The 13870-nt window shown below is 42.3% G+C and overlaps 2 protein-coding genes across 2 annotated transcripts; both read right to left on the bottom strand.

Moving 5' to 3' along the window:
• Positions 1–12: 12 nt before the first annotated feature.
• On the bottom strand, positions 13–3433 carry LOC135636183 (ABC transporter G family member STR2-like). The gene is made up of 3 exons (XM_065147797.1): positions 2055–3433; positions 1279–1983; positions 13–1220 (listed from the first exon to the last, which is right to left on the bottom strand). Exons 1-3 carry the CDS (start codon positions 2577–2579, stop codon positions 252–254), a joined length of 2199 nt encoding a protein of 732 aa, XP_065003869.1. The 5' UTR covers positions 2580–3433; the 3' UTR covers positions 13–251.
• A 303-nt stretch (positions 3434–3736) lies between these two features.
• On the bottom strand, positions 3737–12663 carry LOC103982553 (secretory carrier-associated membrane protein 2). The gene is made up of 13 exons (XM_009399513.3): positions 12425–12663; positions 10440–10499; positions 10153–10269; positions 9777–9839; positions 7755–7788; positions 7529–7651; positions 7119–7181; positions 6920–7013; positions 6580–6625; positions 6407–6474; positions 5050–5098; positions 4443–4508; positions 3737–4126 (listed from the first exon to the last, which is right to left on the bottom strand). Exons 1-13 carry the CDS (start codon positions 12485–12487, stop codon positions 4040–4042), a joined length of 933 nt encoding a protein of 310 aa, XP_009397788.2. The 5' UTR covers positions 12488–12663; the 3' UTR covers positions 3737–4039.
• Between the last annotated feature and the right edge of the window lie 1207 nt (positions 12664–13870).

The following is a 13870-nucleotide window of genomic DNA, read 5'->3' as shown; positions in this document are numbered from 1 at the left end:
CAAAAGCGGTCAGAATCCGTACTGTGAGGTAATTAATTGGAGAGCCAATCACACTGTAAAGTGTGCGGTCAACGGTGCGTCGCTGCAAATGTTACAGTTTGACTTTGTTCTTCTCGATGCACTCTGTACTATGATTCTTCTCGTGTAATAAATAATTAATCGAAATCAAGATGAAAGATAAGATTCATGGAATTCAAATGTTTGGTACGATGAAATCGATGAAGTGAGAACGACGAAGGTTATCTGCGACTTCACGACCTCAGGTTCCTGGACGCAAAGCGGAGGATGAGGTAGAAGAACATCCGATAGAGCACCGCCCAGCCGACGAGGTAGAGAACCATCTTCCACTTGTATGACTCTGAGGTGCTGATGGATAGCTGACGCAGGACGTCGGCGCCGGTCACGTAGCGGTTCTCGAAGGGGTCGAGAAAGAAGACGCGGTCCCTCACGAACTCGTTCGTCAGCAGGCCTTCGTATGTGTACTTGAGGGTGGAGATGGTGTTCATCCATTTCCACCCGTTTGGGATGCTGGTGCGGCTGATGAAGTAGCCGCAGAAGAGGAAGAAGAGGGCCGTGAACGCGATGACCACCGCGTAGCCCAGGATGAAGCTGGGGACGACGGAGCTGACGAAGACCACGAAGGAGTTGGTGGCGAGCAGGGAGGCGTAGAGCATGATGAGGAAGTAGTGGAAGTCGCCGTGGAGGCGGAGGGCGAACCAGACGATCCCGGCGTAGGTGGCGGCCTGCAGCAGGAGGAAAGGGAGGTAGGTGACGAGACCGGCGATGGTGTAGGAGGAGGCGCGGTAGGCGTTGTGGGACGTCTCGCGCACGAAGATGAAACGCTCCTGGATGAAGGCCGGGACGGCGTCGTTGGAGGAGAAGAAGAAGAGGCAGACGGTGAAGATGAAGAAGCTGAGGCGGTTGGAGACGCCCTGGAGGTCGTCCTTGGGCCTCAGGAACATGGTGGCCATCATAAAGCCCATGACGGTGAGCACCATCTGACGGGAAAGGAACAGCTCGGGGGTACGCCGGATGTTGATGAAGTTGCGCCGCATCAGCGTCCACGCCTCTGCCGAGTAGGAATTGGCGAACTTGGGAAGGCCTCGCAGGCCATGGGCGGTGTGCCGGCCGCACTCATCCAAGTTCGGGGACAGGTAGTCCTCCTCGTTCACCGTGTACTCGCTGTGCGGGGTCGACGACCTCGACCGGATCTCATTGGAGTAGCAGCACTCCGGCGACAAACTGCAGCAGCAGCAGCATCGATGAGCCATATTGCATGTATGTAATGTAGGAAAGGAGAGAGACGACTCGCCTCCGCTGATGCTGTGGCTTCCGATGCCGTAGCCTGTCCATGATCACGCTGCCGCTATGGCTGCCGCCCCACGGGGATCTGGATGAGGACCAGGGGCTCCGAAGGCTGTGGTCGAACTCATCTGGCCCTCGACGTTGTCCGTCGCCTGCGGCGGACCACTCCCCTGCTGCTTGGTGAACTGTCGAGATGGAATGGTGGTCGCCGTCGTTGGAGACGCGAGGCGGCTTCAGCCCGGTGAGGCAGAAGTCGGCCAGCGCCTCCACGCCGAGCCCCGACTGATCGTATTCCTGGATCACGTCAAGGAGGTACTCGACGGCGTTCTCGCCGCTGGGGACCTTGCGGCCCATGCGGCTGAGATGGCCGCCCACGTCCTGAGGGGCTCCCATGAACATGAGCTGTCCGCGGGCGAGGACGATGAGGTGGTCGAGCAGCATCAGGATGCGGTGGGACGGCTGGTGAATGGTGAGGATGACGGTGCTCCCGGACCGCGCGATGTGGAACACCCGCTCGATCACGCTGTGGGCGCTGGTGGAGTCGAGCCCCGACGTGGGCTCGTCCAGGAACAGCAGCGCCGGCCCGTGGATGATGTCCACGCCGATCGATACCCGCCGCCGCTCGCCTCCCGACACTCCGCGCGTGCCTTCGTCGCCGATGTACGTGTTCCTCGACGACTGCAAGCAGAACAAGTTACACGTAGAGACAGAGAGGGGCAAAGGTGTTCGACCAATCCACATATGTATACCGTCAAACCGAGTTGCTCTATGAGCTGCTCCACCCGTTGCTTCTTCTGCGAGCGAGGGATTGAGCCGAGGCGGAAGTCGGCGGCGAACATAAACGTCTCGTAGACGGTGAGCATGGGGAACAGGCGGTCGTCCTGCATGACGTAGGCCGAGACGCGCTTGATGAGGCCGGGGCTCATCTCCTCGCCGTCGAGGGACACCCTCCCCTTAAGGCTGCCGCTCGCGATCCGGCCGGCCAGGCCGTCGAGGAAGGTGGACTTGCCGGCGCCGCTCGGGCCCATGACGGCCGTGATGCGCCCCTTGGGCGCGTACCCGGTGATCCGGCGGAGCAGGTCCACCTCCTGCGTCTCCCACCCCCCGCCCACCTTCTGCTTCTTGCTCACGGTGTACGTCAGCTCGGAGAACTCCAGGCCCCCGGTGAAGACCGCCGGCGGGGCGATGTCGATCGCGGTCTCGTGGTGGTGAATGGCCATCCCCTCTTCGTTCCTCACTGCGGAAGAGGACTGGGCTCCTCCCTCCCTGCGCATGCCAATGGGACTTATAGATCGGAGGAAGGAGACGAGGAATTCAGCACTCTCCGAACGATGCTGTCGTCACCCATCGTGGAGGTCGTTCGCGAATTCGTTTGTTTCGATACTGCACACGGAGTTTGTATCGGAGAAACCCATTCGATTCCATCGTCTTCGTCGTCGTCGTCTTCTTCCTGACGTTGTTATTTTCGGTCATGGCATGTTATCGTCTTCTCTCCGTCCTGTGACAGCGTTAAGCCAAGTCCCAAGATGGTGTGGCGTCTGTTGGTGGCTACAAGCCGGAGCAAGAAACAGCCATTGCATAAGCCACATCGAACTTAGCATCAGATGCGGTCGTCCAAAGGAAGACTGCTTAGATTTCGGATGGCAGCATGTGTCTACCAGAAGAAAGCAACAGGGGAGGGGAGATTTTTATTATGGAAGGTGATACATCCGACAACTACGAGTTCTGAGATGTGATGTTCAATTAAAAGAAGACCAAAACTTGAGATGGTGATGATAGTGCACGCAGGATATATGAGGGCCGCCTCCTTCCTTATTCGACTCCTCCTCCTGAGGGAGCAACAAACTAGGATAGAGAAGCGGCTCGTGTGAGGCGGCCGAAGGAAGCGGAGCGGGTGGCATGGGAGAGGAAGGCCGAGACGGAGTGAAGTAGCCCCACTGCGATGGCCATCTTTACCTGACCTCGCTTGGGGATGGGGCGGGCCGAGCGAAGGCGCTTGCCACGCCTCGTCCCCTGGCCGACGTAACTGCTACTCATTCTCGGATGCTAAACTTTCTTTTCACTCTTTAACTGAGTTGGATAGGAGGAAGAAGAGGAGAGGCCACCTTATATACAGAGATGAGGAGGAAGACGAGCAACTAATGAAGAAAATGTGTGCATCGACAGAGCACAAAGCCGTCCAACTGTTAGCAAGGTTTAGTTAGTGAGGTGTGGCGACTTTGGATGCACAGCCGCACGTCGCGTGACACGGATCTTACGATAACGTTGTGAGGGCATCAGACGCAGTATAGTATTAATGGTCACCGGCACACGGAGCTTTGTGCTGTGGGAATCTTGATAGGAAGTGCACATCAACAATGGAAAAGATTAAAAATGTGCATTCTGTAGCATTCAACAATAGATGATATATTTCTCCCGAGTAAGAAACAACTGAAAATAAAATGTAACTTGAATTCTGTATCAGAAACTGTGATTATATGCTTCCTACGGTTTAAAAGTATAGCTAAAAGGAAGGAACACACAAAGAAGGAAGATCCGAAAAAAGAAGCTATGCAATACATCATCTCCTTTTTTTAACTACAGAGAAACTACAACCCATCTGTTCTGTCCATGATCTACACCAGATGTGCGATGACTGAGAAGAAATAAGACAAGCAGAGTGATGCGATGTGCCAGATCGAGAAGTTTGCTCACCCTATGTGGCTCTGGAGAACCATGATGTCAAGTCCTTCGATCAGATTGCTGCTCTCATAGCACCGCGTGCTGCCTCACGCTTCAGCTCTGCAGCTTTCCCACTCCCTCGGAAGTACATGTATACTTGCTGCAAGAATAGTGAGCAAGTTATGCGTTGTTAACGAGAAGGTGAATAGTATAAGCGTCTCCCTGAATTCTTATTTATCACAGAAAAAAAAAATCATTTCATAACATGAGAATTGACAAATGACAGGTCCTGTTATCACATAAGCAGGATTGCAGCAGCATTATATTATATGAGCAAGATAATGTTCAACTTGATCTCTTAAATCTATGTAGCCATGTTTTAGCACATTCACAAGAAATTAATTCGTAATTGATGTTAAAACAGAGGACAAAACTTTTGAGTACCAACAACTTCAATATAGGTTAAGGAAGATGACCTGAATGACCCAGACGCTGAGCAGTGATTCAAGGCAGAACATTCCAAATCCAATAAAATAGAAGATCTACACACAAAAAAAGAGAATCCTGAGTTAAACAAAGCTACAAAGGAACCAAGAGAAACTGAGCTAGCAAAAAAGAAAAAAAAAAAGTTTCTCAGATTTGAACAGAAATATTTTCACAACTTCTTATTGGCTACCACATGATAAAACAAAAATACAGCTACAAAACCAGTGGTTCATGTTGATCAATAGATTAAAAGATATTAGCATATATTGTTTACAAACACCTTGGTTATTAATTGATTATGACACCTGGATTTTCTAATGCCTCATCACACCAGGCATACAGCATACTGTGTCAGTGGTTTTTAGCAGGCAAACAATTGACAGGGATAAAGTAGAATCTGTGTCCAGAATGCCATAGCTGGCAACAGTTTGTAAACCAAGTCCTGGTCAGTTGCATTCTGTAGCAAGACTACATAGTACTAATGAAGTACTGAGTGTTTGGTTCTATGTGGTCCATGTTTATATGCCCAAAAATATGCTTTCAGGCACCTAAATATACAATTAAGTAATTGCATCTTTCATATAATGTAGAACCTACCCCAACCAAAAGATGATCACCGATGATATCCACTGCTGGCAAAATACCTCTGTAACAGGAACACAAAAAAAAAAGCGTTAGCAGACAATTATAATCTTACAATTTAGGAACAGTAATTAATTACAACTGATAACCATCCATTTTTTTTTAACCTTTCATTCATTCGTCCTATTTCATTTCGACTTCATTCTTAACCTTGTTTGTAAGAAAACACTGGTTCTCAGAGGGTGACATTCAACTCTGCAAGTTATAACTATTTATATATTGAGAGAGAGAGGAGTTTACATTCCATCAGAAGAAGTGGCACATCAGTCATACAAACCCTGTTCATTAACAGGAGCCTCAAAGCGGAACATCAGCTCTATTGGGTGTCATACACATTAAAGTATGGTCTAGATTTTTTCAATAAAGCATCCAACATTATCTTATGCATACATAGCAAAATTCATCATGTTTTAATGTTTTTCCAAAGTATGTTATTCATTGTTGAAACCAAAATTCATAATTTCATGTACTGGTCAGTGCTCTGACCATACCAGTGTACCAATTGTCGGTATGCTGGTACATACCAAGTTTTAAAAAAAAATAAAAAAGACCGAAAAACATTAAAATAAATAAATTTCCCACTACAAAACCTGTACTGCCCTGTATATTACAGTACTGGCCAAGTATCAGGCAATACAGTTTATCCTGGTCCATATCAGTAGGTATTGTGAACCTTAATTGAAACATGTTTTTGTAGGTTTGGCAAATTAAAAAAGATATCTGTTGGACATAATATATGATACTCAAATTATATGAAAACTTAGTGTGACGTGGACTCTTACATCCACACCATAACTGTGTGTCCAACAATCAGACATTTATCGGTCTCTTCAATTATACTGTTCCAGTATTAGATAATATGTAACAGTACAAGTAGATCTTTTCATGATTGTAACATTTCTTACAAAACCAAAGATATGAGATGTAATTTTTGTAATATCAAGAAGAGTTGAAAATGTAGGTAAAACTGGTATTCAGTTTTATGAACTGAATGAATTGGCACATGCTCTGTATGCCGCATACCCTCGGTATGGCACCAAGAGCCATGCCAGCCTACTTCATAAATTTTCTGATACAGCTGCTATTCAGTTGAAATTCACTGTTTCCAAAACATTTTTATTGAAGTCAATAAGCTAAGTACAAAAACACCTCATAAAGTTGGCATTCCAAGACTAATAAGGATAAAATGGACAAGCTCATTTAGTTTCGCTCGAGTAAAATCATATAAGAAGTCATGACAGTTTGCTATACGTGCTATATATAAACAACAAAACAAAATAGTGAAAGAAAAGGCATGAACAGATCTACTTACGTCAATGATTTTCCCTTAAAGAAAATTGGAGGAGCCACTGCTGAAAAGATCACAAAACCTATATGAAGCTGCAATAACGATAATTGTGAGTAGATAAAGGCACAAGGAATACTTCTCTCCCAGAAGATGATACCTCAGGAAGCTAAAAGTACACAAATTAAAAAATAACTTACCACGTAAAACAAGAAAAACCATCCAAACTTTAAAGCACTTTCAGTCCTATAAGACATAGACAAACGCCATGTAAGTTTGTAAACTCTTAACAATGTTTATGATGCTGTTATAGTGCAGTACATAACTAGCATCATGCCTGAACTGAATCTGGAAAAAGCATAATACAAGTCAACATGGGCAGGTATGAAAAGTGAGCCGGTCTACAATCTACAAACAGTAAAAATAGCTAGGAGCACGAGCATGGCATGCCATATTTCTATTTGTGTTATGTGATACACAGATGTATGATCAAAGTTCAATTCATAAGACTTTAGAAGCAAATACACAAAAGTATAGTACCTCATGGCACGATAAAGAGGTCTATACCACAAGACATAAGCTCCTGGGACACCTGCAATAAAGTAGATGATGGCAAGTAACCAGATCTTTACCCCTGGCCAAAAAGCAAGCAAAATTAGCTTCATTGTGGTAATGAGGAAATTCACTATGCAGGGCAAAATAGTGTTAAATACAGGACAAGGTCAAACTTTATGATTACCTTCCCCCTTAATCCAAGCTGCTGTAACGGCTATTATATTCCAAAAGAGGCATGCAAATAACCCTGAAAAAAGTCTAAATTGTGAAGTTTCATGCTTTAAACATCAACAAATTAAATCAGTGTTATTTTGAGTTATATAAACCTATACCATATACGTAATTTTGATTCTTGTTTCAGGAATCACATTCACCAACACATACTAGGTAAACAATTAGGTATAACCCTAATTAAAATGCATGATCCAAGAGATATCTTGTGAGTACACTTTGACTATACATCCAGAATGCCTAGCTAACGGATTCCCACTTTGTAACTATAGATTTATAAGTTCAACCGAAGCAAGAGAATGCTTCCAAAACAGTAAAGCAATTGATAGAACATTTTAAAAAAGTGTAGAAGTTGAAACATACCTAGCAATGATGCAAATGCAAAGTACTGCAATCTCTGTACGTGGATAGGAATCTCATTTGCAATATCATGATGAATAATGGGAAAAAAAGGCGGCCAATTTTTTTCTTCTATTACAATACCAGCTGAAAAAGCAGGAAAAAAAAATCACATTAACAAGGATGAAGTTATCTGCTAAATGAGAAAAATAAGAAATCAGTGTCTACAAATAAGAAGCCGAGATGTTACCCCGGGCTGCAGCCTCTTCTCTACGTTTAAGTTCCTACAAGACGGAAATAATGAATGAGCAATAAAGATATAGCAAACTAAAATAGAAACAAGAATCACTGGGAGAGAAACCAGCAGTTGTCAAAGACTGGGTATGGATGGAGCCTGTTTCTATCATGGTCAAGAAACTAACATATAGCATGAATGTTCTGTAGAAACATAAACTAAATAGTTTCCACATAATACAGTTTCATAGTTCATGAAAAACCCCAATCAGTTTCTATGTAATGGGATGCTCATTACCAAAATATATAACTAAAGAACTTAAAGTCATATGCCTAGAGCATTTAAACAATATATCAGCTTAGAAATTGTCCAAAATGGTATCCATTATCCATCAGGCCCTGCTACATTCTGCGCTTGAAGAACTCTTTCAGTAACCCACCAGTTACCTAGACTTCGATATGACATCTTCTAATTACTTTTTTTACTTTCAACTTTTATGGGGCACATTTATGTCCTAAGGTTATGTGTCCCACCCACAAATAGCCTTTCCTGCAGCCATTAGTATGGAGAAAGATTTGTGACACAGATTTTTAAAATTGGTTCTGATAATAATTGCCATGCCTCGCTACAAACCAGACCATAAACTAGATGACGCCAAGCACAACAACATTACATGAAATTTATCAACTTTGTAAATGAAAGCTGTCAAGAAAATCCTTATATCATAAATACCACGTTGAGAAGATCATGGATACCATATTCAAAAAGTTAGATTGGATATTAAGCACCAGCATTCTGGACTGTTAATGTAGCCAACTCCTTGATTTGTGTTTCTAAATTGTATTTCTAAATTATACATACTATATTTGTATCAAGGTTCGTCGTACCATGACATACCGCTCGGTACAGGCACTATGTACCAATCCAATAGAAAACCGGTATCGGCAGTACATCAGTATGGCCCCATGAACCATATGTCAGTATGTTCGGTATGGTTCGGTACGTGCCATACCGACAGCTACTCAGTACACCGATACGGACCGATAAGGTGAACCATGATTGTATAATATTAGAGTTAAAACAAATGGCATGGAAAATCCGGGGCAGGGAATTGCAGCATACATTTATTTCAATGCCTCTATTCATCAAGGATTCTCTTTGCTAATGGACTTGACAAATGCAACAGGATAAATACAATTATAACCCAGTTATTCTACTAAATTCATGTTAGGGCAAAAGATCATATTACATTTGTTCTCTAACATTATATTTGAATTCAAATGGACATCTTATCTAACTAATACCATGACGAGTTACTATTGCATATATTACTATCACTGGTATTAGTTAATGGACAACAATATCCGTCTTGTTTCTTAACATATATACTGCTAGTTAAAGGAACAAAGAATCAAGTGCGTATGCCAGGATGTATTTCTAGTGCCATTTCTACTTCGTACTTTAGTTTCTTAAATAGCAAGATCTCAGGATACTCATGAAAGCAAACGATCATAAATGTCAGGCACACCTCAGAAAAATATGAACCATAACAAATTGTATCCTGTCATACTGTATAACTTGCAAATCAGGTATGCATCATAAAGTTTCATAATATATTTGGGTTTGACATCTTATGATGCTCACAGACATACAAGGTCATAAAGAAAAAATGTGTCAATTTTTTTCTTTCTACTTAAATATGCCCGACATGTAATATAATTTCATTTGAAAATTAGAAAAATTATACTTGCAATTGTGAAATTCAAGCAACAACAATCATTAAGCTCCAAATGGCTCCATATCTAGCAAGCAAGATATGCTTGCTTTCCCTACTTTGCTCCAATTGTCAATATGATTCTTATACAACAAAGTCAACACAACACAGCACACCACATAATGAAGGCATGATGATAACCTTAAGCTGCACCAACATACTTATGCTTCAGAACACAGACACAAGTAAGAGACGAGATTAGGTAAAATTGAAGCTTCTAGACTATTTGCAAAAGTTGCATGCATCAGAATTCAATGATATACCTTTTCCTTCTTATTTAGTTCGGCCTCCTTGGCTTGTAGTTCCTTCTCCTTTTTCCTCAGGTCCTACATGAAAAGAGAAGGAGGAGAGCATAATCAAGACTACAACAAGAGAATCCAATACACACACACAATAAATCAACTGAGATTATGTCATCAATAAGGTTGCAACCATTAGAACAAAACTCCCTGCAACTCCACATACCAATACTAGATCAAATGATCCGGCCATGGTAAAGTATTTGTAGCATATTTGAAAGCAAAAAGAAGCCTACAGCTAGAAACAAGTTAACTTGTTGTCCTTGTTAATTAGACTCTGTGTAGCAATGGACTGGTCTGATCTCATTGTTAATATAGCTTACTGAAAATTTGCACAAACCTTTGCTGTATCAAGAGGAATATCAATAGTTGCACTGCGGTCATTGTAGAAATCAGCAGGTTCTGGAGGAAGTGGTGAAAGCCTGGAATTTGATGCAGGAGGAACAGTTGCTGGATTCTGCAGAGTTGGAATAAGATATTGGTGAAGTCAAACGACACAAAATGGAAAACAGCTAGCAAAACAACATTGCAACTGATTTAGTCGAGCAGGTAACTTCTGCATCTCTGGTTCAATCATAAAACCATATAGAATTACCACATGCATGACAATTAAAATAAACTCACTACCATGTAGAATGGGCCTCCTCCATAATTTAATCCAGTTGCCTTTCCACGAACTCCAGTGTCCTGCCACAGTAAATAAGAACACAAAATGAATGCTTAGACCAAGGATCATAATTTCGTACCGTACTGGAGTATCGAGTTCAACTCGGTACTGTATGGTACGGTACGGTGTGAGTATACCGAGCGATACACTCTAGCATACCGCTTGGTGTGTGTATGTGTGTGTATAATAAAGTTAAACAAATAAAAATTAAAAAATAAAAAAGGAGCGACATCGCGTCGTTTCTTCTCCCCACGTGGGGAGAAGAAAACCTCGAAGCCTCAGCGACGTCACTGAGGTTTCTTCGCGGGAAGTTTCTTCTCCCTACAAAGCCTCGACGACGTCGCCGAGGTTTCTTATCCCCGTGCGGATTAGGAGAAATTGCCGACGACGTCGAGGTCTCCCCGTGAAGCCTCCACAACGTCGTCAAGGTTTCTTCTCCCCACGCCGAGGCTTCTTCTCCCCGCGCGGATTAGGAGAAGTCACCGACAACGCCGAGGCCTCGTCGCCTTAGACGAGGAGGAGGCGACATCTCATCTGCGGCATCCGGCGAGGGAGGACGACAACGAATCGGGATCGTCAAGAGAGAGCGATGTCGGATCTCTAAGTTCTTCTCCCTCTTCTTCCTTCTCCCTCGGCTAATACCGTCCAATAGCGTGCGGCGACAGTCGAAATCGACCGTCACCGATCGATTTCGAGTGGTAACGGGACGGAAACAGCCCCAATCGACGGTACCGCCTAGTAGCATGCGGTCCGCATACCGGTTTACTGGCGGACTGGTACATACCGCCCGATACGGGAGGTATCATTCAAAATTAAAAACCCAGACTTAGACAATATAGTGGAAAAAACGAAAACAAACAGCAAATTATTTTCAGATATCAAGGCAAGATAAACTTAAAACGATCATGAGGTGAAACACAAAAAAGCTCCTTATGCTACATTCCTATTTTCTTACAAAATATGCCTTTGATTATTTTCTTTAATTTAAGCAGTTCCTTCAAGAGATCAACAGTATTAAATTTTCAGTAGAAAATATCAACCACGAAAGGAAAGACAATGCACCAACCAGAAACATCATCGGTTTTAGCTGCGATCGCTTCATAATATACATTAAGCAGCACATCCCTCAAGTGTAAACAGATATAAGAAACAATTGCCTTAGCGAACAGAAACTATGACAATATTGCTTGATATAGCAGGGCAAATCCTCGCTAGAAAAGCTTCTTTCCAGCTACCAATGCTGATAGTCCCATTAAGGTTCCTCCACAAGTGGGTCAATGTTATTTCCAAATAAGCTTGAATATCATAATGCACAAGGAAGTCGTTAACCATCAACAATTGCAAGCCCCTATTCCTCCGGAAACCCACCCAATCACAATACAGATTCAACTGCCTCGGCTGAAATTTTTCATAAAGATGGTGTCATCTGAATTTCTCTCTATTCTTTTTCTTAGTTGCTGATGCTTATCCTCATTCTAAAACATGAGAGATAACTCTGTATCAACCACGGATAGCAGCTCATCCACCGAATCGATCTAAACAAGAAGACTGGCATCTAATTGGAATCAAACATCTCGAATCAATCAAAACTTCCATTTCATTGCAGATCTAACACAAGCAATAATTTTAACCTAGTAGAAGGAGTAATTTCAGCTTAACCGACCCCACACCATCGGATCTAACAAAAACCATTAAGCAGAGACGCCAAGTGTTTCGCGAAAACCCATCAATCTCTAAAAGTAAAAGCACCAATCTGACAGCAAATAAAAAAAAGGAAAAAGAGATAGCAAGAACCTCAGATCTACAAATACCTCGACGAGGGAGAAGAACACGAACCTAATCGGGAACGATCAGATGGACGCCAGGGGGGATCAACACAAAGTCGAACGAGACATAAAGACTTAGAGAGCGAGATGCAAGGGGGGTAATCGAAAACTCGACTCACCGCGAAGGGATTGACTTCCTCCTCCTCCTCGTCGAAGGGGTTGCTGTCGTAACGCCTGGCCATGAGACGGGCGACCGAGGGATCGAGCTCTACGGGAGTAGTGGCAAAGAATTGCGGAGATCTCGAGCTTCACAAGGACGAATCGAAGAGGAGAAGCAGAAGAGGGGCTTGCGGCAAGAGTTGGTCTTTTTTCTACGTGGACTCCCGAAGTCTCCCTTTCTCGATGTCGGGTAGAAAGACCGATTTAGTTCCCCTTTTTTTCTTTTCTCCTTAATATTTGTTATTTTATTTTGGCCATATTTCACAGAAAAGCCTATTTTGCCAACCACTAATTCGGTATTTTACTTCCTTCTCTTCTTTTTAAGTGAAATCCAAATGAACCATTTAATCCGAAATTAATAATGTTAATATATTTTTATTCAGTAATCTTAAAATTAAGATTAAAGTATAATAAAATAAAATAAATTCATACTTAAAATAATTTATAAATGTCTAAATATGAATAATTCTAGAAATTCTAAAGTTCTCGGGAAATAATTTATAAATGTCTAAATAATATTTTTTATTAATTTTATGCCTTTAAATATATTTTTTTAATTTTGTCTTAGTTAAAAATCAATATAAAAGATTTTAGGAAGTTTTAATAATACAAAAAAAATAGAAACCTAAGTTATATTGTTTTTGAATGAGATTTACACTTTTTATATCTATCCAAAAACAATGTAATTCATTCGAAAATAATATAACTCATCTCACCTTTTTTTCAAAAATTCTTAAAATTTTAAGAGCGATTGAATATATTTTTGTAATCTTGGAAATTACGGGGTACTTATGGACATGAGAAAAAAAATAATAAAAACAGAGACTTACTTTTTTTAGGAAATTTGTCACTTTCTTTTTTTTTCATTTTGTTTCTTCTATTTTACTTTTTTTATTCAAAATTTAAAAGTCAATAGAATTTTTTTTTTGTTTACTTAAGTATTATTTTTAGAGGAACGGACAAAAGAACGGTCTCTCTCCTGCAGCACAGATTGCTTCGAGGAACAAAGGAAATCAAACAAGGAACTCATAATGTTTGTGGCGGCTATGAGGTCAAATGAGGCTAAAAGTCAGCGGTCACCCAGCAAAACCCTTCAGGTGAAGAAAGATTAATGTGCCCTGCTAATGTTAGATACACTAATTCTTCTGAATGGCGGATTAAAAATAACCCCCGTTTCTTTGTCCTATAGGAGTCAAACAAATATGAGGATTCGAAGCTTCTTCCGTGTCGAGGTTTTGTTTCGTGTCAACCAAGATTACTCCCTGGGGGGGTTTCATTCCTTGCTTTTGACTCTGGACATCCTCCTTTTCTTCCACAAGAAGCTGCTGCTGCAGCAAATTCAAGCTCATGGAACTTGCGTGTTGAGAAGAAGGACATGGATCGAATGCAATCCATCATAATATATG

This window comes from Musa acuminata, chromosome BXJ3-4 (genome assembly GCF_036884655.1).
Source record: "Musa acuminata AAA Group cultivar baxijiao chromosome BXJ3-4, Cavendish_Baxijiao_AAA, whole genome shotgun sequence".
Taxonomy (NCBI): domain Eukaryota; kingdom Viridiplantae; phylum Streptophyta; class Magnoliopsida; order Zingiberales; family Musaceae; genus Musa; species Musa acuminata.
This window is presented reverse-complemented; position numbering and strand designations above follow the sequence as displayed.